The 25006-nt window shown below is 42.6% G+C and overlaps 1 protein-coding gene across 7 annotated transcripts in view; it reads left to right on the top strand.

The window, feature by feature from the left end:
• kiaa1217 (KIAA1217 ortholog) overlaps positions 1–25006 on the top strand; it is a 159260-nt gene that overhangs the window by 35844 nt on the left and 98410 nt on the right. For 2 of the 7 annotated variants that reach the window (XM_077244380.1, XM_077244379.1), the window contains exon 1: positions 18533–19358. The exons of the other annotated variants lie outside the window; for them this stretch is intronic. In XM_077244380.1, coding sequence (XP_077100495.1) covers positions 19055–19358 — 304 coding nt within the window. In that variant the 5' untranslated portion in view covers positions 18533–19054. Of the gene's footprint in view, positions 1–18532; positions 19359–25006 lie in introns of those variants that run through there. 7 annotated transcript variants of the gene reach the window in all.

Below are 25006 nucleotides of genomic sequence, written 5' to 3'. Positions count from 1 at the left end.
CTCTTCAACTGAGTGGCCATGTACAAAACGCATGTTTTAACGGGGGCCTGGGTGACCCTCGTCTACACAGGCATTCGTGCCTCGAGTTGTTAGACATTGCGACCGTTGCGCAAGCTTCCCTTGCATGTCACAACTCACCCGTCACCTCCTCCTTGGAGTCAAAAGCTTCTGAGGACGCTTTGTTCCACTCTTCCCACTCTACTCAATCGTGCCGCCAACGAGCCTCACGACAGTTATAGCCAGGGCAAGTGGAGACTCCATCCCCTGGGTCCAGCTAGGTCATGACCATTCCGGGGCCGCTCAGTTGCCTCTTCGGTTTCGTATTCCTGCCAGTGTTTCTGTCCGAGCGGACTACCCTTGGACAGACACTGGCTCTCAGCTGACTCGGGGACCCGCAGAAATGCATTTCTCGAGTGAGCCTCCTAAAAGCGACTGCGACTCATGGTCGCCTGGTGCCTGCTCAAGTCAGTGAATTCATCACACTTCATGTTGAGCAGAAATGCTCCTGGAACTCAGTTAAGTTCATCGCACTCAGGTGTTGAGCAGCAATGCTCCTGTAGCTCAGTGAATTCATTACACTCGGGTGTTGAGCAGTAGTGCTCCTGAAGCTCAGTGAATCCTTTTCACACTCAGTGTTGAGCAGAAATGCTCGTGTTGCTCAGTGAAGTTCTTCGCACTCAAGTGTTGAGCAGAAATGCTCCTGTAGCTAAGTGAGTTTATCACAATCAGGTGTTGAGCAGAAATGCTCCTGAAGCTCAGTGAAATTATCACACTCAAGTGCTGAGCAGAAATGCTCCTGAAGCGCAGTGATCTTCACATGTCGTGTTGAGCAGTGCTCCTGTCTTTTGCGCCCGTCGCTTGCACCTACGGTGCCAAGTCAGGAGGGAACAGGTCTTCATAGTTGCCCCTTATTGGCCCAACCAGACCTGGTTCCCATCGAACAACCTTCCTGACTTCCCCTGAACACTTTTTCACGGACGGGGCACGATGGCACCCGCGTTCTACCCCTGGAGTTTCCGGGCGGTCTTATACTGAATGCGAAGGTTCAGGTGGCTATCACAGGAACATGTGGTAGTTACCATCACTTTTGCGAGCACCCCCTAAGAAAGAGGAGTGTGCTTATGCATTAGAAGTAGAACCTTGTCGTTGAGTAGTCTTCTTTCCGGAGGAGACCCTGAAAGCTTTTCGATCATTTCAGTGCTCTCTTTCCTGCAAGATGGGTTGGAGTAGGCTGTTTTCAGGCCGGCTAACTTTCACGAACTGAGACCCCGGCCTGGATTGTTACGCTCGGCTCCTCAGCGAAAAAGCAACTAGTGTGTGCATCCACTTCCGTATTTATGTTATTTATTCTCTCCCGAGTCGGCGTCATCATTTTTAACCCCGACGTTACCCACCAGCCATCTAAATAAAAATGTTACTAGGCAACGCTGGTGGGTAAATTATAAAGACACGGATGAATGTGAGGTTGTCAGCACTGACGCTATTCGAGAATTGCGTCGTGCAAAAACAGATAAACTATACTGGGGAGGGACGGTTTCGAGAAATCGTTTCTCCTCTGCGTCCTCTGGGTGGCGACTCTTTGAGGAGGGTCGCAGCACGGCCAGTTCGGTTGTTTTCCTGCTGGTGGCCACGGATTGATATATTTATATATATATATACTTTTTTCTGATTTAAAAATAAAGAAAAATAAGATAAAATTATGTCTGTTCTTCTGGACGCTCCGCTTTCAAAAAAAAAAAAGAACTAAGAATAAACCGTTCAGCGGCGTTTCAGAGGTTTCTTCCTCACCAATCTAATGTTCCTGAGACTGCTGGGCGGAGCAGTCTCAGTCTACTAAGCTCCTCGCAGCACAGAGTGCAAGAACGAGCATCGCCATTTGGGCTCCTCCACAATCGAAGGGGACTTGGGTGGCGGTAGCAGTCTAGCCAGTTAGAGATATGCAAGATCTGAGGACTATTTTATCTCTAAAAAAAGCTTGGACAATAGGAAGCCCTGACGCCGAGGCTATCAGGCTTCTAAAGGGTGGTCCCCTCCGGGGTAGGGATGGTTTTGAGAAAATCGTTTCTCCTCGGCGCCCTCTGGGGTGCGACTCTCTGAGGAGGGTCGCAGCGCTGCCAGTTCGGTTTTCCTGCCGGTTCGCCGTTCAGGACACCAAGGTGTCAGTGTCCCCAAACGATCCTCCGAGGGGGGTCGTAGAGCAGTCAGTTCGGTTTCCCTGCCGGTTCGCCGTTTCAGGGTGCTGAGGTGCCTGCTTTTTCCAATGATCCTCCGAGGAGGGTCGTTGGAACTAAGTTATTTAAAGGGAGGCAAGATCTGAGGACTGTCGTCATCTCTAATAAAGCTTCTGAGGGCTCCTCCGGGGCAGGGACGGTTTTGAGAAATCGTTTCTCCTCGGCGCCCTCTGGGGTGCGACTCTCTGAGGAGGGTCGCAGCGCTGCCAGTTCGGTTGTTCCCTGCCGGTTCGCCGTTCAGGGCATCGAGGTGTCAGCGTCCCCATACGATCCTCAGAGGAGGATCGTAGAACGGTCAGTTCGGTTGTTCCCTGCCGGTTCGCTGCTTCAGGGCACCGTAGTGACTGTTCAACCAAATCCAGAGGCCAGTCTTGAGAGACTGCCACATATTTCTGCCACATACTGCCACATATTTCTCGGTGGGTCCTGCACACTATAGAAAAGGGTTCAGAATTCGGTTCTTGTCCGCCCAGATTTCTAGGGGTCCTCCCCACTGTGGTGGACCCCGAGCAGGCTTTGGTTATGGAGCAGGAAGTACTGACAGTTCTGCAAAAGGAGCTGTAGAAGGGGTTCCTCCTCCCGGCAGACAGTCAGGGTTTTACTGCCATTACTTCATTGTTCCAAAAGAGGATGAGGGGTTGCGTCCTACTCTAGACCTGCGTCAATTAAACAGCAGGTTTCAGAATCTTAAGTTCAAAGTATGCTTACGCTAAATATGATTGTCACAGATTCAGTCCGAGGACTGGTTTGTCACAATAGACTTAAAGGACGCTTACTTATCTATCCATCCTCATCACAGGAGGTTCCTGAGGTTTGCTTTCAGGGGCGAAGCATACCAGTATCGGGTTCTTCCATTCGGCCTAGATTATCACCCCACACCTTTTACAATATGCGTGGATGCAGCTCTGGCTCCTCTGAGATTCCAGGGCATTCGCGTATTAAATTATATCGACGATTGGTTGATTTTAGCTCAGTCCGAGCTGTTGGCAGTTCAACATCGAGATGTCGTTCTGTCCCACATAAGGAGGTTGGGGTTGCGGCTCAACACCAAAAAGAGTGTACTCCTCCCAGCTCAGAGGACCACTTTCTAGGTGTATTATGGGATTCGACAACAATGCAAGCACGTCTGTCTCCTGCACGTATTTCTGCGATTCTCACAGCCGTAAAGAATGTAAAACTAGGTCAGTCACTCACTGCAAACAGTCTCTGAGACTGTTGGGGCTCATGGTAGTTGCGTCTAACGTAGTTTCTTTTGGCCTTCTGTACATGAGACCCCTGCAGTGGTGGCTCGGGACCAAGGGGTTTTCTCCGAGGGGAAATCCGTTTTCGCATGATCAAGGTCACGCGGCTATGCCTTCGTGCCTCAGTCATGTGGAAGAACCTTGGTTCCTCTCCCAGGCCCAGTGTTGGGGGCTTCTTGTCGACGCATAATGCTATCGACGGATGTTTCCCTCACAAGTCGGGGGCAATCATGAGTGGTTGGTCGGCGAAGGGTCCGGACAACACACTGATGGTCTCGTATATCAGAGCAGATATCCTGTTGAGGCAGGGGCTGTGGCCCGGGGAATGGAGAGTTCACCCCGAGGTGGTCGAGCTTCTTAGGGAGAACTTCGGTCAAACTACAAGTCGACCTTTCGCATCGCTTGTACAATGCATTGCCCTTGTGGTTCTCCCTCACGAATCCAGCTCCGCTTGGACTGGATGTAATGTAATAGGTGTGGTTGCCGCTACACCTATACGCTTTTCCCGATATCTTTGCTCCTGGGAGCTCTGGAGTTGTGGATACTGTGGGCTCGGCCTCTGAGGGGGCCCAGCTCATAGATTCAGGTTTCTCGACTGAGGTCGTGGAGACCATACTCCAGTCTAGAGCTCCCTCCACGAGAAGACTAATATGCTGTTCTCTGCCTGGTGCAGAGAACGCCTTCTGAATCTCGTTTCTACCCTGTTGGTACAGTACTTGACTTCTGTAATGAATATTTCTTTGCTGGGCTATCTCTGAGGAGAGATCCTTAATTTCGTCTTCTCCGTGGTACATGAGGCTGAGGCCTGCACGTACTTGGATTTGCACCTGGTTGGTGGTAGTATTTCTTAACCCCAGATGGGGTTGTATTTCTAGGTCCCTACTAAATGTGCGGGTCATTTGTGCTCCAGGCCTTCTGTCCTCTACCTTTAATACCCCAGATCTGGAAAATCTTAAATCTGTTATGCCCTGTCCGGGCTTTGGATGCTTAGGTCCACAGAGCTGCTCAGTGGCGTTTATCAGAACAATTATTTGTCTGCTTCGGGTAACCTAAGATAGGTTGCCCTGCATCTAAACAGATAATGAGCAAGTGGGTAGTTGAGGCTATCTCACTTGCTTATGAAGCGGCCGGACAGCGTTCACCTGTGGCTGTTCAGGCCCATTCTACAAGGAGTATGGCTGCCTCTAGGCTTTGATTTCGGGTGTTTCCCTTCAGGATATTTGTAATGCGGCAGGCTGGTCCTCACCTCATACATTTGTCAGATTTTATGACCTACACCTCTCCACTCCCGGGGCTAGGTTGCTTGCTTCTAGTGTGCGCAAGGACTTCACACAGAACGGGCATTTGTCTTATGGCGTAGTGGGTATGGGGTTCCCACCGCGTCTCAACGCAGCTCGAGTTCCCTTGAAAGGGAACGTCTCAGGTTACGTATGTAACCCTGGTTCCCTGAGAGGGAACAAGACGCTGCGTTCTCCTGCCATGCTTCCTGCATGCCCTGATCGACTTGCTTCAGGCTTTTTCAGAAGCTGTCGCGGTCTGTTTTCTGGTGTGCTTTATAGCTTCCTGGTCTATGACATCACCGCCTATGACGTCTCGCTCTTCCATTGGACTGATTATACACGTGCTTCACGACGCAATCACGCAGAGCGTTCCCACCGCTTCTCAACTCAGCGTCTCGTTCCCTCTCAGGGAACCAGGGTTACATACGTAACCTGAGACGTTTTCATGAGCTGTATGCAAAAATCATCAGTATTAAAACAATAAAAGACCTGAAATATTTCAGTTGGTGTGCAATGAATCTAAAATATATGAAAGTTTAATTTTTATTATTACATTATGGAAAATAATGAACTTTATCACAATATACTAATTTTTTAGAAGGACCTGTACATGGGTATACATGGGTCCAATTTCCCTTTTCTTTATCTTTTGTGATGTTTACAGATTAACATTTTTTTCTGTTTAACAATGCACAACATTTGTAGCATTTGATAGTCTTCACTGATGTCAGTGAATGTCACTCCATTATCACAAATCCCTAAAATGGATTTGCATACTCATGCATATTCAGGCTCTGGCCTTGCAGATTGGACGGACGCTCATCACTACTGCCTGGCTGGTTGTTATATAATGAGGATATAGCTGCTTCATCCCTTCTGTATTATAACACAGCGAGACATTCAATATGCTCGCCTAATTACCAGTGACTAATGAAGCTATTTTGAGAGTCGAGCTGACTGAGAATAAGTTGGTGAATGCTCTAGCAATCATTAATTAATTTCGTATTCCATTAGCACCACGATGTGAAACGACACCCCTTCCTGTTTTTCAGTGTGAATATGCTAAAGCAAAAGAACATGGGAATGTCATTATAAGCTATTTCAGTTTGTTTTGTGTCAGGTTTTGCTCTAACAGTCCACAGCTGTTGAACTATATAATGTGTTAATTAGCTGGAAACTGCAAATTCAGCTTCACTTGGATTTATCACAATGAGTTATAATTGAAATAACTGATGGTCTAGTGCTAATGGCATTTGTTAAATGAGAGTATGGTGTGTGAATGTTGTTTTTGCACTGTCAGCTGAACATGACAAATGCAACATTTTTCTATATATCCTAAACATTTGTTAACACCATGTATTCTTTACTTCAATGAGCTCATTGTATCTGCCTTAAATTAATTTAAATAAATTGATTTTTATATGTACATTTCTGAAATACATAACTTGGACACCGTCAACTCCGATAACAGATGTAGACATGCATTTGTGAAATATGTATTGTGAAAAGCGTTATACAAATAAATGTGAATTAAATAAAGTATGGACGTCATCAGTGTACCTGTCTGTATCTGCTGTTTCGCCATGGCCTCAGGATGTTTTTTGTTCTTCCATTTAGTAATGTATCAGGAAAAGAGACACACGGGCTGCATCCGAAATCGCATACTCTCTTGACTTTGTAGTTACTTTGCGAATGCTGAAGAAGTATGTTCTACATTGTATGAATATGAATGAATGTAATTCGTATGTACTACATTCGCCATGTTGTCATTACTGTTTTTCGACTATTATATAGTAGGGAAGTATGTGATTTTGTTACAGCCATGGTCTTGAGACTGTATGTGTCTGTATATGCATGTGCGTGTGTGCAGACAACAAGCAGGACAACAAGTTACTGTGCCATGCTTTTTTGGAGAATAACTTCACAGGATAAAAGACAGCAAAACAGAATGACATGCCATTTAATTGTTTATTTTAAAGCTGCAGTCCATAACTTTATTGGGTTAAAAATGATCCAAAATCAATTTTTGAGTACATAAGTACATAAGTACATAACCAGCCAGTGTTCAAAACCATCTGCTCGATTCAAAATGGTAAGCTTGTAATGTTTTTAATTCCAGTGGTACTGGTGGATTTCCGCAGGAAATTCGAGCATGACTTTGCATCATTACATCACATCTGTACACATAAAGATGATGTCTCGGCTAGTAGGCTATATTGCGTGTGAGGATGTTGGAGGTGGAGATTTATAGCCTTTTCTCACAGCACTTCAAACGACAAGCACCAGTGACAACTGGAGATTCACCCGTTTGAAAAATTGCAAAAGACTTCGGACTTCGGAGTGCCTTCAGAAAAAAAGAGACTGCAACCGAACCCATGCGAAAACAAGGATCAATATCAGAATGGCTTTTGAAAGGTGACGAGAACTCCATGTTTTGAAGGGGTTCAAAACGGACGCAGAGATGGCTTTTTTTCTGAGAATTAGACTGCACAGAAATGGAAACTGAACTACAGGTTGCCCTAATACACATTAAATGTAGTCACGCAATGCCGATGTTGTTAACATTAACAATTTGAGAACAAAGTATAATTTGCACGGTTTGACGTGACATGATAAGCGATCTTCAGATTTAATCAGCGTGATTTACTGCAATTCTTTTGTTCCTTAGTTGGCCAAGACAAAAGTGGATGTTACTTGCTTGCTCAGATGATATTTTCCGGTAAAAATTCTTATGTTGGTCATACTTCCAAAAAGTAGAATCTGTGATTCCGAATGACAGTATCCACACCGGCGCAGGCGACTGACAGCCGCACATTCTCCTCAAAACATTGGATTAATCCGTGCTGTGCCGAGGCACAACCCACGTAAAGTTGATAATTCTGCGAATAACTGCAATTGCAGATTTCGAAACAGAGATGGCGACAAAGAGGAAAAACTACAGACTGCAGCTTTAATTTAAAATATTAAATATTATACCCTTGTGAAAAAGAAGTGTTATCAAGGGTATTGAATGTGCGCTTGTAGTGTACTTCAAATCTTAAAAGTATTTAAAACAACTGTACTTGCAGATAATATAATAATAATTTAATAAAAGGTTATTTAAGTGTATGAGATCAATTTCATGACTATATTTCTTAACACACTTAAATACACTTGAAATGTGATCTTTTGTCGTGCTTTAAAAAATTATAAATTGAACTGTATTCGACATTTAAATTTAGCTTTAAACATTAGCTTTTTGCTAACTTTATTTCCATTACGTAGTGTTAGCAGCTTTAGGTCCTAAGACCAGTTTAGACCTGAATTTAGCAGTATCAGATACAGCATGCTTATATAAGCACACCTTATCCCCCGAAAACAAACAATTCCATTCATTTTATTAACAGCCAGTAAATGGGAGTAAAAAGCGATGACTCTGTCAACCCCCTTCCCCTTGTTTGACTCCAGCCACACTGTTTTGGTGCTCATGCTGGTGGTTATGTTAGTCATCCTCGGACTGAGTACTGACCTTGGCTTTTATAGCTGCTCTTACACTCACTGCAGTGACCTTTTAAAATCCATTCTGATGGTTTGGACGTGGAATAATTACATATTAACATAACCCAGCTGCATCCTGAAAGGGCCAAGAAATACAGCCTGTGTTCGTTCAGGATATAGGGATAGAGAAAGTGGGAAAAACAAAGAAACAAAAAGGATGAACCTGTATTTACAAATTTAGTGTAGAACTAACAACTGGGGTGTTCAGGTGAGTTTCCAGTCTCAGATGGCGCAGCCGTAGTCCATTCAGGGACTATTTGATTGATTTAACTGACAAAAAATGTTAAGATTCAATTTGGCTGGTTTTTCAGCCATCTTTTAGGACTCCCATTCATCTCAATGGCAGCTGCTTGGCAGGCAGATGACTATCTAGAAGTATACATGATTTAAAATGTAAATATTTTGAGCCAAAGAATTTCTATTTTATATATTTACTTATAAAATTTTTATTTATTCATTTCTTTTAACACTTGGCTGCAGATTAATCAGTCAGATGGCATTCTGGCATTCAGATAGACATCTCACAGGTGACTGGCTCAAAAACATAAAAAAAAGTTCATATCTTGTATATCAGACGGTCTCTAATTATCTGAATGGGCAGGTCTTGGCCAGAATGCAGATGAAGTCTAGCTAGACGTCCGTCACCTCAATACGCTACAGCCCACTGAACTGCTGAAAACACATTTCAGCAATTGCAAGTACAGCATTTGCTCCTCAAACGACATTTACGTACATATTCTTCATGTCTCTCCTTAAGAAAAGCAGCGTAATTAGTCTTACACAAGAGCTCATGTTTTCATGCTCAAAAATCACATTCACCATTTTAAATTAATCTGCTTCTATTGAAGGTTTTTGCATGAGGTTTAATATGGTACAAATTCTTCTCGCTAACAGATAAATGTGTCTAAGCGAATGTAGTATTAGTTTTAAAAGCATTGGTTTTGATTTGAATATAAAAGTGGCACAAATGATTTAATCTGAGATTTTTCTTCCATCTGGAATACTTCTATAGGCTTGTTTGGCAGCGCTGTAACGGTTCTGTGCTCATCTTTTAGACCTGTATTAGCCTAGCACAGAGTGCTGAGCTAAAATCAATAAGCCCATAAGGTTGCTGTCACTGTCTCTTATTTACATCCTCTTCAAGAGTTCCTCAACCATTACTCCTCTAGCTTTGCTAACTTATGGTGCATTGGTCTTAATAAAGCAAGGAGTTAACAAATGACAAAAAGGTCTATTGGAGAACAGAGATTATAGGCATCATTTGTAATTGTAATTCTCCTAGCAGTATTAAAAAATACAATCAATGAATGTGGACTATTCAGTGTAATCACAAAAGATAGATAATGCACGTTTGCTGAGTGACTCTCTGGCATGCAAAATGTCAAGACAGTCAAAGATCCCTTTTTTGAATTGTGACACAGTCTTTCACACCTGTAGGAAGAAATACTTGTTGATATTTGAAAGACTTCTAAACATCCTAAATGACTCAAAATGCACAAATTGAAGCCAGAGCAAGCATTCATTAGTGTATATTCGCTACAGTGTATCAGATGAAGATGGAGTTTAATGGTCGAAGATGAAGTTTCAGATGAAGTTTAATGGTCAGGCCACATGGGGGCCCCAGAGAAGCAGAGGTCAGGAATCTCAGCAAATCATTTTACTGTCAAACACTGTCACAATCTTTTCTGTTTTTTTTTTGTTTGTATTTTAATTGTAACTTTTTAAAAATTATTTTATTTTATTTCCTCCCTCTACAATACCATCTATGTCCTTTGAAATTTTGATACTGCTTTACTTACATGCTTATATCATTTTTATTAGACTAAATCTTTCATTCTTACACCAATCCACTGAATTTTTTATGTCTTATCTTACAAATTATATGTCTGTGTCTTTTTACCTTCGAGTCTGCTTATTTGTGCATTTGTCCATCCATAGTAATGAATAAATTATGAAGCATTTTTTTACAGCACTTTAAGATACTTTTATGATCTGTCTTTATTGCTCAGGCTCGGAGGAAAGTGATCATGATTGTTTTATCCAAGAAGTTGACTATTTTCAACCTTGAATTTTTTATATGACTTCTGGGTATTTTTAAGTTAATTATTCCCATTATAGTATCTGGAATTTCAGTCCCTGTATATTCTTGCAGTGGTCTGACGTCCGATGGCTGTCATGGCTCATTACTGAGGAATGTAACAGTATAATTGCTTGTCTGCTGGTTAAACTCTCTATTAGACATTTTTAAAAGAGTCGTTTTTGCATACTTCAGATGAGCTTCTCTCTTCGCAAAAACCGGCGATGCTGTTATGAAAGCTGTGTGTCAGGAATAGTCATTATAGGCGTCTGGAGAAAGAGCAATGTGTCTCTGGGGAGGTGAGGTGCTGGGTTGAGGAGTTGTGAATTGTAAAAAGGTTAAATTGTATATTTTAGTGTCACAAGGTCTAAATGATATAAGCACTAATGTAAGCAAATGTAAATTGACGGAAAAAGAAGAGTTGTGCAACTTGTAACACACAGATGAGCAATAGTTATAGTGATGCTTGCCTTAGTGAATACCAGTGATTATATATAAATATCCATAAAATTATGTAAGTAAAATTATTATTGCTGCAGTAATATGCACTTTTGACTCAGACATCCACTTTCAAAGACACAGTGAGACTCCTATAGTGTGATCAGGGATAACAGGAAACACTTGAGGAGCTGTAGCCTCTTGTGGAGAAATCAGGTCTGGCTCATGAAAATCTGAATGTGTTTGAAGAAACTGGGGGCATGAAAACACACACACACACCCTTTTCATGTCGAGACAGTAATGATTCACTCTGCTGATAGTCAGGTATGAGACACTCAAGATATAATGATGTATCTGTTTGCTTCTGGGAAACTCTTAAGATGTTTTACCTGATACACACTCGTTGTTTGCTCTGGATTATTTAGTAACGAGACACGAGGGTTGAATATGTCAGGTGGGGGTCACCGCTGTCCAAGAATCGAAAAAAATCCTTTGATTTACTCAGATCCAACTACCTAATTGTATGCAAAACCTGGAACAACGTGAGAACAAAAGAATGAACGATTTGCAAAAAAAATCATAAAAAAAGCAACAATGATTATATAAAATGATAGTTAAGGAGTGCACAAATCTAAAAATAATAATAATTAAAATAATGTAAAACTAAAAAAAGCAAATAATTGAATGTCAAAATTTGATATACTAAATAATTATAAATTATATAAAAAATGTGTAAATGTAAATTAATTTTACTTGTGTTTCATGAATACGACTCCTTATTAAGAACTTGTTAGCAGAAACTATGAATATAGTTTTGGAATAAAGTTTGTGGGTAAAATGAATGGAAAATGGTTTAAAATGAAGCAGTCCCGTAGGTCATATATTATTTAAAGAGTTAAATATAGCTTACACTGAGCTATAGCAGTTAATGGAGTCCTGGAGCCATGAGGCAGACAAATATAGTGTATTATTAGAGGGCTTTTAATTTTCCCCATAACACACGCAAATACATACCGGTATGCAAGCTCACACGCTGAGGCACACATATCACATGCAAACCGTACACACAGAAGCCAATACACAACATCTGCATTATACAGGTTTGAACGTTTGAAAATGGGCCCATCTGTTTTGTATATAGCATGGTCAAAGGTCATTTAGTAGGAAAGAAATGTAGGTCAAAAGTCAGACATGGTACCCTGGTTTAGTTTTTCTCTGCATGGATATGCATATACTTGTACTTTGCAAAGAATGTCCATTTTGGGTATCCATGAATGAAAAAAAAGTTGTTAGCATACATATATCTGTTTGCCTCTTCTAGGTCACTTTCGCACTCCAGCCGCCACACACAGATATGTTCCCATATGATCACTTTCTTTGTGTTAAAATGATTGATGTATGGTTTGTCCAGTTGGCCGTATGGTTTGAAGCCATGTCAGCGGGGGTTTAATCCAGTGATGAAATGTTGTACATTTAAATCTCTTGTCTAGATGCGTATGCATTTTACCAATAGCTTTTTTATGGATTGTGTGGCAGCCAAATCTGCTCCACTGGGACTCCCTGGGTATGAAATCCAAAGGTACATATCCCGCCTCTGGATGGCTTGATCCGGGCTTTTCTGTGAAATGGAATCACAGGGCGGCGGTCTAGTGAAGCGGCGAGAGGCACAGGCTTTTGGGTTAGTAGGTTATCTGTTCAAAAACCTTTATCCAATACCCTCTTTGACCCCGTGATATGTAGTTTGTGTGTTTTTACTTGTATATTGTTAAATTTATTGTTTATGATAAACTGAGATGTATCCGATTAATATGTACTCTGAGCACCCTGGGTAAAAACTGCACTGAAAGTTATTCTGTGAGACGGTGAAGAGCAAATCTGAGCGATGAAGAGAGACGGATGATATGAGTTTTTACAAGCTCAGCATATTCTCTGAGATTTTATTAGATGTAAGTGAATTATGATGGTAAAAACACATAAATTCAATTAAAAACTATATAAAAAAATACATTTTAATTATATATAATTGTTATATAAACAAATTAAATAAAATGATGATATAAAAATGTATATATTTAATTTGATGATACATATATGTGAAATAAATGATTGTTGATTTTGGAATTGTTTTGCAATATGAGAAATTAGATAAGTAATTTGTATATTTTAGTTCCCTTTCAAGGGAACTTCGAGCTGCGTCAAACGCTGCGGGAACGCCCCTGCGTTGTGCGTCATGAAGCACGTATGGAATCAGCCCAATGGAGAGATGAAACGTCATAGGCGGGTGACGTCATCGACCAGGAAACTATAAAGCACCCCAAAAACACAAGCGCATTAGCTTCTGTGCTTTCAGTCGCGCTACATGTGAATCTGTCCCTGTGTGATATTGTCTGTCTTACATACCCTGCACCACACAAACAATTTATCCCTATATATATATATATTGAGAGATTATGGCGGACGAACAGCAGTTTAGAAAGTGTGTTCCTCCCTGCTCGCGTTATTTAACGAGCGGGGATACACATGATCTTTGTGTTGTTTGTTTGGGAGTTCAGCATGGTTGGATGAGAGATTTTTGCCGTCACGTGTGCAGCCTCCACGCCGGTGCCTGCCGTTTTTCCATGATCTCCACACCGAGGTGTCGAAATCATGGAGAAAACCGGTGTCATATAGAGTGTTTAGTCCCCAGACTTCAACATACGCTAATATTATGGGAGCCAAGGCTCATGGTTATGGTGCTTTGCCTCGTGTGAAAGAGACGCTTGCGAGCCATCTCTCCCCCGAAGCAGCATCATCTTTTAAGGCACCGGCATTACCCACCAAGCCTTTAAGAAACACTTCGGCTTTGGTGGGTAAAGCATATTCGGCAGCAGGTCAGGCTGCGTCATGTCTGCATACTATGTCAATCTTGCAGGCATACCAGGCTGATCTGCTAAGGGACATGAGTGAGAGTGAGGAGGTCAGTACTGACGTAGTTCGCGAACTGCGTCAGGCTGCTGATTTATCCCTGCGTGCCACCAGAGAATCGGCCAAATTAATGGGTCGTTCTATGGCAGCTCTGGTGGCCGCAGAAAGACATTTGTGGTTAAATCAGACTAATATTAAAGAGAGAGAAAAAGCTTTTCTTTTAGATGCTCCTCTTTCTCCCATGGGGTTGTTTGGTGATGCTGTGAATTCAGTTATCGATAAATTCCAAGAAGAAAAGAAACAAACTGCAGCTTTTAAAAAGTTTCTTCCCCTTAAAGTTCATGTCCCTGGGGCTGCTGGGCGGGAGCAGCCCCGGCCGTCTTCGAGCTCATCACATAGAGCGCAGCAGAGGCAGAGTGTCGCGTCTCGTGCTCCCCCTGCTGGACAGTGGGCTCAGCCGCGACACTCTCAGCCGAAGCCTTCTCCCAGTAGAACTGATCTGAGGACAGTTATATTGGCTAAGAAGGCTTCGGCTAAGAAGAAGTCCTGACGCCAAGCCGTTCAGGATGCTGAGGGTGGTCCCCACCGAGGCGGAAAGGTGCTCACCTCTTTTTACGGTGCCCATTCCTCCTCGGTGCCCTCAGGGGCTCGTTCTGCCAACCCCGCCTTTATGCAGGGGCACAGACGATCCCAGCGAGCGCTTTCCCGAGGGACGCTCGCTCCCTCTGAGGAGGGTCTCAGAGCGGTCAGACCAGTTGTTCCCTGCCGGTGCGCCGTTACAGGGCGCTGCGTCTGCTGCTCAAGTTACACCAGAGGCCAGTCTCGAGAGGCTGGTACCCTTAGTAGAATTTCTGGCAGAGTGGAAAAGCCTTCCAAAAATATCTCATTGGGTCCTGCAGACAGTAGAAAAGGGTTATGCTATCCAGTTCAGGTGTCGTCCACCAAAATTCAGAGGGGTTCTGCACACAGTGGTGGGCCCCGAGCAGGCTCTGGTATTGGAACAAGAGGTGAAAACGCTCCTTCAAAAAGAGGCTATAGAACGGGTTCCTCCTCCCAGTTTGGAGTCAGGTTATTACAGCCGATATTTCATCGTTCCAAAGAAGGATGGGGGGTTGCGTCCAATTTTAGACCTGCGCATATTGAATCGCTCGGTAGGGAAGCTAAAATTCAAGATGCTCACTATCAAGCAGATCGTGTCTCAAATCAGGTCCGAGGACTGGTTTGTCACGATAGATCTGAAGGACGCATACTTCCATGTGTCCATCCTTTCACAACACAGGAAGTTCCTGAGGTTCGCCTTCGGGGGCGAGGCGTACCAGTACAGGGTTCTTCCGTTTGGCCTAGCTTTATCTCCCCGCACTTTCACGAAATGCATGGATGCAGCACTAGTGCCTCTGAGGCTTCAGGGCATTCGTATTCTCAATTACATCGACGATTGGTTGATTTTAGCTCAGACCGAGCAGTTGGCGGTTCGGCATCGAGATGTCGTCCTCGCTCATATCAGAAAGTTGGGGTTGAGGCTGAACGCAAAGAAAAGTGTATTATCTCCTTCCCAGAAGACCACTTTTCTGGGTGTCGTTTGGGATTCGGTATCGATGCGGGCGCGACTCTCTCCGACCCGCATCGCTTCGATTCTCTCAGCTGTGAAACAAGTGAAGCTAGGCCAGCTACTCACTGTCAAGCAGTTTCAGAGACTGTTGGGTCTGATGGCAGCAGCGTCCAACGTTATACCTTGCGGCCTGTTGTACATGAGACCGCTACAGTGGTGGCTCAGGACCAAGGGATTCTCCCCGAGGGGAAATCCGCTCCGCACGTTCAAAGTCACGCGGCGCTGCCTTCGTGCTCTGGTCATGTGGAGAGAAACTTGGTTCCTATCCAAAGGTCCTGTGCTGGGGGCTCTTTGTCGTCGCATAACGCTAACGACGGATGCTTCCCTCACAGGGTGGGGGGCGGTCATGAGTGGTCGCCCAGCCCAAGGTCTGTGGCAGGATCATCATCTTTCGTGGCACATAAATTGTCTAGAGATGTTGGCTGTGTTTCAGGCTCTGAAACACTTCCTAACAGACCTGAGAGGCCATCATGTGTTAGTTCAATCAGACAACACGTCGGTGGTCTCTTATATAAATCATCAGGGGGGCCTGCGGTCTCGCCGGCTTTACAAGTTGGCCCGTCAGATCCTCCTGTGGTCCCAAGGGAAGCTACTATCTCTGAGAGCAATGTATCTCCCTGGGTATTTGAATGTGGTAGCAGACTCCCTGTCGAGGCAGGGGCCGAGGCCAGGGGAATGGAGACTCCACCCCGAGGTGGTGGAGCTCCTTTGGTTGAGTTTCGGTCGCGCCGAGGTGGACCTATTCGCTTCCAAGGAGACCACTCATTGTCATCGGTGGTTCTCCATCACTCTTCCAGCCCCCCTGGGGTTGGATGCTATGGTGCAGCCGTGGCCGAGGTCACGTCTGTACGCCTTTCCCCCGATTGCTCTGTTACCAGGAGTTCTGGAGAGGGTCCGCCGGGACGGGGTCAGTCTACTACTAGTAGCCCCGTTCTGGCCGGCCCGAGTATGGTTTGCGGACCTGATTTCTCTCCTGGACGGTTCTCCTTTGGAGCTCCCGGTCAGGAGGGATCTACTCTCCCAGGCGGGGGGCACGATACTTCACCCCCGCCCAGAATTGTGGAAACTGTGGGCTTGGCCTCTGAGGGGGCCCAGCTCATAGACTCCGGTCTCTCAACCGAGGTTGTTGAGACCATTCTTAACTCCAGAGCTCCATCCACGAGGAAGCTTTATGCCTTGAAGTGGAAACTTTTCACTTCTTGGTGTGGAGAACACCTGCAGGACCCAGTTAACTGCCCAGTGGGTGCAGTGCTGGAATTCCTGCAGGAGCGCTTCTCCACAGGGTTATCCCCCTCCACACTAAAGGTGTATGTGGCGGCACTAGCTGCTTACCACGTCCCTTTCAGTGGAGTTTCTCTTGGGAGACACCCGCTTATAACTCGTTTCCTCCGTGGCACTTTGAGGCTGAGGCCAGCAGTTCGTACGAGGGTGCCGACTTGGGATCTGGCCATTGTATTAGAAGGTCTTTCCCTAGCTCCTTTTGAACCTATCGAAGAAGTTCCCGAGAAGTTTCTCACTTTTAAGACTATCTTTTTGCTTGCTATCTCTTCACTAAAAAGAATCGGAGATTTGCAGGCTCTGTCGGTTTCACCCTCGTGCCTGGAATTTGCACCTGGCATGGTTAAAGCTTTTCTGCATCCTAGACCAGGTTACGTTCCTAAGGTTCCTACTAATATTGTTAGACCTACGGTTCTGCAGGCTTTCTGTCCTCCTCCATTTATGTCATCGGACCAGGAGAAACTTAATTCACTCTGCCCTGTTAGGGCATTAGACGCTTATGTCCACAGAGCTGCCCTGTGGAGGAAATCAGAACAACTTTTTGTATGTTTCGGGCCACCCAGGAAAGGGTGTCCGGCGTCTAAACAGAGAATGAGCAAGTGGGTGGTTGAGGCTATCTCACTTGCTTATGAGTCGGCTGGCCAGCCTTCACCTTTGGTTGTCCGAGCTCACTCTACCAGGAGTATGGCTGCTTCTAAAGCTCTTTTGTCGGGGGTTTCCCTGAGTGATGTTTGTGATGCGGCTGGATGGTCTTCACCGCATACTTTTATTAAGTTCTATGACCTAGACTTAAGCTCTACCCCTGGGGCACAGGTGCTCTCGTCCTCTGTGCGCTAGTCTCACATGACGGTCATTTGGTCCTATGGCGACGTGGGTATTCGCGTTCCCGCAGCGTTTGACGCAGCTCGAAGTTCCCTTGAAAGGGAACGTCTCGGTTACGTATGTAACCCTAGTTCCCTGATAGGGAACGAGACGCTGCGTCGCTCCGCCATACTCCCGGCACTCCCGTTAGCGCTTCCTTCAAGCCTATCAGAAGCTAATGCGCTTGTGTTTTTGGGGTGCTTTATAGTTTCCTGGTCGATGACGTCACCCGCCTATGACGTTTCATCTCTCCATTGGGCTGATTCCATACGTGCTTCATGACGCACAACGCAGGGGCGTTCCCGCAGCGTTTGACGCAGCGTCTCGTTCCCTATCAGGGAACTAGGGTTACATACGTAAACGAGACGTTTGCTCTACTTATTTTTGGTCTGTTTACTACTGATGTTTTGTTGTAGCAGCAAAAAAAAAAGTTTTAATGACAATTGTCTCAAAGAAACTGTGATAGTGCTGAAAGGGCAATAAAACAAAATAAAACTCATACTGTATATTTTATTGGCACAATGAAATGAACGTTTTTCTGTCACTCTCAACTACCACTCAACACTTACACACTCTCTCTCTCTCTCTCTCTCTCTCTCTCTCTCTCTCTTCACTATTTAGCTGTGCAAACTTTCTTCGAGTGCGTTTGTGCTTGTTGTGACAACAGCAAACCGGATTTTTCCTCCATTTCCAACTCTTTTCAGTACAAAGTAAAGCTTCCAGCATGCCTTGCTTTGACACACACACAGACTGCAGAGCTCAAGTACTAGCTATGTTAGTGTAATCCCGCTTTCCTTTTTGCCGCTTTGTAATTCTCCAGAAATACCCGGGCACGTGTGTGTGTATATGTGTAATTTTCTACGGCACACACCACAGCAATGGTCTTCTAGCCTGTTAAATTGAAGACAGCAGAGACAGAGAGAGACTCGCATGAGGATCAGTACACACAGCTGTGACAGCAACAGAAGACCTTTTCTCCTCCCTTTTCATTCTTTTCCTTTTTTATTCCAAGTATTGAGACTTTTTCTGCCTTTACAAGCTGAGAGCATCTAGAAAAGAGGAAAAAGAAGGTGGAGAGAGAGAGAGAGAGAGAGAAAGAGAGTTGGAGTTTAGGACGGCAGAATGAGAGAGAGATTGTGACTGTGTGTTGGAATGCGCTGATACATTGGAACAGGCTGCTTTTCTCTGTTTGTCCCCTTTTCAGTCATCCCGAGGCGCACACGCATACACTTCGGAACGCTGGAGGCTCCGTTTGGAAAGGTGGTGATTAACCCCTTCCCCCTCATTCCTCATCCGTCTCTCTTGCCGTCTGGTTCTTTTACCTGCACTCGTCTGGACTCGCTCGGTGAGTAAAGACACAGAAGGACAGGAAGGAAGAGAGATGACAGAGAAGGAGGGAGAGTAATACCAAGACGGTGCAGTGTTCGTTTTCTGTGGAATACGGTGAAAATCCAGAGAGGATTCGGACACCTGTGGAGCACAGTTCTGGATATTGTACTTGTGCACTTTGATTGGGCGACTGAAATGGAATACCATGTGAGTGACTGATGAACTGACTTAATTGAGTGAACCCGAGTTGAACCAGCATTTCTACAGTATGTCTAAACCTTCACGACTTGCTCGCCCATCCTTGGCGGGTCCCGGCTCCAAACTCCCTTCGGCCCGTCGGGATACACCTGCCGGCAGACCCAAAATGCTCGGCATGGGGGAGAAGGTGATGCGGACAGGAAATGAGGGCAATACAGCCGTCCAAAGGCCTCCAGTCAATGGGACAACAGAGTCGCATATCCCGCAAAACACTAATATAAAGGAAGAGGATGAGGTGGCCCAACCAAGAAGCAGAATCAGTCCACCTAAAGGGTCCATGGCAAGCATAACCCAGCAACAAGTCACACAGCCCAGTAAGTATCAAATCATCAAAGGTGGATACCCACATAGTACTTTTACATTTATGCATTTAGCAGAACTTTTATCGAAAGCGACTTACAAAAGAGGAATAAAAGCAATTTACCAAGAGCCAACAATATTCGTTATATATGCCAGATTTATCAGACAACTAGATTACAATGTACTGCGCTTCTCATAATTTGACTGCTGACGTTTGGATTCTTTGGTCACTGTTGATCGCAGATCTCCTGTTTTCATTATTTTAAAGAATCGATTCCCAGAACAAAATGTTTTTGGGCAAAAACAAAAACTTTTTTTGTTTTTGCATTAAAAAGCAAAAATGTTTTTTGCTTTTGTATGGCTATGGGGTCTTTAAAAATGTTCTCAGGTGTGTCACAAACTTTGCCGCAGATGTTTCTCCAAAAAATCTTTGAGAATTAGAAATATAAACACATGACATAATTGTTGACATAAAGATCTTTTCATTTAAGTACTAATGTCTGTGTTCATACTAAAATATCATGCTTTTGATTGCAGTCTTTTCGTATCTTGGTAAATTTGAGCACAGTTGAAGGCATTGTTGAGATCTCTGAAACTGAAACAACTGATTTGCTAGTATCTTTTTCCACAGAAGACAGACCAGAGCCAAAATCTACATTTGCTCCTCTTGTATAATCTTATTTTTGGAGAAAAACATGAGATAGTAAGAAAAATGTCTCATTCCCACATGTAATTTTTCCTTTCTACTCAAAATTTTAGACCTTCCAGATGTGATGTTATATATTTGTGATATTAGTCATAAGTTGAATAGTCTTAATATTGTGACATATTGGGTAGCTATTAAGTTTTAATTGTTGACTTAACATTTACATTTTTAATCAAGTGCACGTCTAAGATATTATTATGTTTCTTGTGAGATGTTGAAGTAACTGTGTTGAGTATGAGTAAAAATGGAACATACTGTTTTGTTTGCAGAGTTTAAGTGCATTCGGGTGTATTAAGCAGATTTGGATTATTGGTTTGAAGTGTCTGATTGTAAGTAAATTGCATGGATGGTATTAAGCTAAAAGTGTTTGATGCAGGTTTTATATTTATTCATATTTGACTATGTGTTTTGTGGGATTAGATCAGCAGCAGGTTGGATTCTTGTGGATTCTGCATTCGTCACAAAAAACAAACAAACAAAAAGAAAACACATGGGCACAGCATTAAATTGCCTCCCCATTCCAGCACAGTGGGGTGCAGATTAATGCCAGTTTGTGTGTGTGCATGTGTTTGTGAGTGCGATTAGGCACCTCGGTATCGCATTCCGCCCCAGTGGGTTTTAATCCTGCTGGTCGTGGTTGAAGAGCTCCATGTCGACTCAGATTTGCTCTAAAATGGTGATATAAGGCCCAAATCCTGTCACCTCTGTGGCCTTCTGATGCCTGTCAATCACAGTCCTTGATGTGTGGTGATTAAAAAACATGTCATGTCGTCTGGGGTGGGGATTTAGACCGTGATGATATCAAGGACTGAAAGTTCTTGAGGTTAACATAACTCTTTTAGTTATTCATGCTGATGAGCACACACACGCACGCACAAATAAGAGTAGCGCATAAGAGTGCGTCACATTCATTTGTTTGATCGCTGAGAAGTGATGTGTGATGTCAGTCAGAATCCCAGTAAAACCTGGTTTCTGACATTTCTAAGTAATACATGTGTTTACCTCCATCCTTTCCATCTAATATGGCAGTAAAAGGCATAGAATCCAGGTGTTACCATGAACATTGGTCCTCCATAGATGTTGCGGCTTAGAAGAGGCATAGACATACGTTTGAAACCATTTTCAAGGTAAATCCTTTACACTCAACTGACATTTTACACAGTTTGTGCCATTGATGGCTACAGACAAGAGACCAAAAGACAACAAAAACTACAAACATTATAATTAATACACAATTTTTTCCATAGTTCTTATGATTAATGCTCTGTGATTTTAATAATCTTTAAAAAATAAAATGTTTTCTGAAGTCATTCAATAGTTTGTGGAAAGAGTGAAAAGAGTCGTTACTCATGAAAAATCATGCATATCGGTCTCGGTCTCAAACATGCTTGATTGGCCTATATTTATTGATAACTTCAGGTGCACATGTTGAATTTAAAGCTCATGTGTTCATTTAGTATTATTTATATACTATACTATTATTGTTACGATGTGGTTTTGTGCCCTGTCTTCTTCTATGGTTCCCTGTCTTGTCTATTAGTTATCCTAGGTGTTTCTGATTTCCCACGCCCCCTTGTTTAGCTCATTTGTCCCTGATTATTTAAGCCCTGTGTTTCAGTCTTGTCTTTGTGAGTTCTTGACTATTGTTTAACGTGATGTTGGTTGTTCCTGTTCCCGAGCCCTGTATCCAGTCTTGCTTGTTGTAAAGTTTGTAGTTTGTTAATTAAAGCGTGTGCTGCAGTTGGATCCTGCCTCAACTTTACTTCAACCGCACCGTGTTACAATTATTTTTTTTGGTTTCTGTAAACAACAATCTGTAAACAATTCGATTTAAATTTTATATTTTCAGTTTTTGTTTTAGTTTATGTTGTTTCAGATAATTATTATTGCTGCAGTAATATGCACTTTTGACTCAGACATCCCCTTTTAAAGACACAGTGAGACTCCTATAGTAGTGTGATTACATCATCAGGGATAACAGGAAACAACAATGATAATGAATGTTTTAGTATAGTCTCAGATAGTCAGATCTATATAGTATATAGTCTCAAATATACTTTATAATCAAACTATCATAACAGTATCATTTTAATTACCTCATCTGTTGCAGCCAGTGTCGCTAATAACAAGGGTTTCTGAATTTTTCATATTTAATTTGTAATAGCTTTAGTTTTAATGAACAATAACAACATATGACAGACATGTATTTTTGGGGAAACTGTCTCTCAGATCTTCCCAATGGTAAACATTGCAAAAAGTTAGCTTTCTTTAGATTTTTATTTTAAATGGACCATATAAAAGTTAATGTTTTCTAGACTTAGAGTTCAAGCACAGGTCATAACATGGATGAATGGCTCTCGAAAAGGGAATGAATGATTACATTTCCCAACTAGAGATAATATGTGTGCCTCTTTTTGTAATTAGCATTTCATTTTCTAAATAAACATAATGCAGATTTTAGTATTTAATCTTAGAAATCAGACTATGCAGAGATAGTTGCCCTGAAGAGTGGAATTACCTGTTTGTAATGACACTATTTTTAAACACAAAATTTTTCCTTTGTGCTTTGAAGAAAAGTCTATTATAATCACCTGTGATCTGATACCAATGTTTTCTACCTAAACATGCCCTCAAAGAAACATGTGGAAGGAAATCAAATACATTCTCTTTTTTCTTTGTCCGTTTTATGTCTGACAGATAGAGTGATAAAGGAGAGTTGTGTTTATCAGCAGTCGACTTTCTTAAAGAGGTTTTGTTTATCTGCAGGTAAAATGGTTCAGTCTTTTGTTTAAACTACTGTTAGCGCTCTTTGAAAGTTTATCACAAGCAGGTGTAGTGGGACAAAGAACTGTATCACAGTCAGTAAATTTCACGGCTGGGTGGTCTTGCTTACTCATGGTACAGCCAGACAGAGGTTATGGGAAAGAAAAAGGGCAGAGAGGGAGGGAGAGACAGTCCCCTCATCACAAGTTTATCTTAAGCTGGTTGGATCTGAACTCCGGCTTTTACTGTTTAATTTTTCGGCATGCTTAGACTATAAGTGGTCACCTGGATTATTGATGTGTTTAACATATCAGCCTGAAATCTGCTGATGTAAGAAGCATAACATTTCACTGGGGGTTTATGGGATAGCCAGTGTAGTATACCAAAATAATCCAGTTTTACATTTTAATTTAGCCTTTTTACATTTTGGGACTCAAATCAATAGAAAACTAATATGTTCTGTCAAATGTTCAATCATTTTCTTTTCATTTAAAGTCCCCCGGTAGTCAATAATTGCATCCCTTAAAACTAATCTTTGATCACCAAAATACATATTTAAATGTTTTTTCCTTAAAATTTTTTGTCATGCCTTAAAATAGCTTGAATGTAACTCTAATCCCTTGCCTCATTTAGCTACCTTGCCGCTGTTCTATGTATATGCAAATTAGCCCCGCCTTCACTCACTCCACCAGCTCAGAGATACACTCATTGATGATCACAGCTTGATGTGATTGGTTGCGAAATTTAGAAATACCAGCGATTTCAAACCGCGTTTTTGACGGTCTTTAGATCACTGCAGTTTTACGGAGAAAATATTCAGAAATTCTGTTGACATGAATTTGCACATGTTTGTCTTAAAGCATATTAGAAATACCACATAGAAATAAACACAATTAAAAGCTTGATTTTCACCAGAGGGGGACTTTAAAGAGGCCATATTATGCCCTTTTGCAAAGTCTTGATTTAGTTTTTGAGGTCTACTTGAATAGGTTTTCATGCTTTCTTGCAAACACCTTATTTTTCACACTTTACATTGTTGAAGCACCTCTTTCCCCAGTCTGCCAGTAGCGCTCTGTTTAGTTCCTGTCTCTATGAAGCCCTGAATTCCAAAAAGTGCAATGTGCTCTGACTGGTGCATTTCCCGAAAGCATCGTTAGCCAACTTTGGTCGTAAGTTCCGTCGTTATCAGCAAAGTTCAACGAGTCGGTGTTTCCCGAAAACATAGTTCTAACGAACATTCGCTAACTGCATCACAAAATTGTGCTCACAAAACTACAGCTCAACCTGTGGTTAGAAGCATAGTTTTATTGTTTGCTTAACATGTGGACTTAATAAATCCTTGTCTTGATCAAAATAAGCAAGCTGACATTCAGTGCAATCTGTATCTTTTATTTAGAATACATACAAATGTCATTTACGTCTTTTAGTTTGTCAAGAGATTTAAAGCACCGTTTTTGAAGAGTGCGCATGTGTGGACGTGCTCTACCACGTAAGAACGAGCCTATGATGGAATATGGAAATAGAGCAAAATAACTGAGAAAATTTTGAAATAGTCCTAAGATTATGCCATGTCTTTTACCATAACTACGAGTATCAACACAGTGGATGCGTCCGAATTGATCTACAACTAATAGAGAGAGCTTTGGTGATAACTAAGGGAATATTTAATTAGTATAATAGTAATAATTTTTCCACTACAAAAAACATCAAAAGTGGAAACCGTTGGTCAAAAACATACATTTACAAACAAAAACTGACCACCAACCACAACTTTCAGATGCCATATTTAGTTCTAAGCTCAACTGTCACAAAATGTAATGCATAGGATTGTGGGATATCAAAGGAAGTGAAGGATGAATCAGATGAAGGTATCTCAGGAGACAGGAAGTGAAGCTAACATTGGACTTGAACGTGCCTTGATGCTTTCCTACCTTGGAATGAATCCTTTGATGGTAGCGTTTTTAAGATTGCAGTCACTGCTTACGCAACTCATCCAGGCCTCGCCCCTTTTTTTCATATGCCTTGGGCAGGAATTATTTTAACTGAGAAATATTGTGATGTATACATTCCTGAAAGAAAACTCAAGGCTACATTCGAGGCATTTCAGGGAGTTCAGAAACAGTGCTTACTGGCATAGAGAAAAACTCCCTTTCCAGTGGGCTTTATGCTTTGTAAACTTTGCTGACAATGTTC

Source organism: Siphateles boraxobius, unplaced genomic scaffold (genome assembly GCF_051911475.1).
Source record: "Siphateles boraxobius isolate OS27281-9 unplaced genomic scaffold, OSU_SipBor_1 26, whole genome shotgun sequence".
NCBI classification, from domain to species: Eukaryota; Metazoa; Chordata; class Actinopteri; order Cypriniformes; family Leuciscidae; genus Siphateles; species Siphateles boraxobius.
The sequence above is the reverse complement of the archived record's forward strand: the minus strand, read 5'-3'. Positions and strand labels throughout refer to the sequence as shown.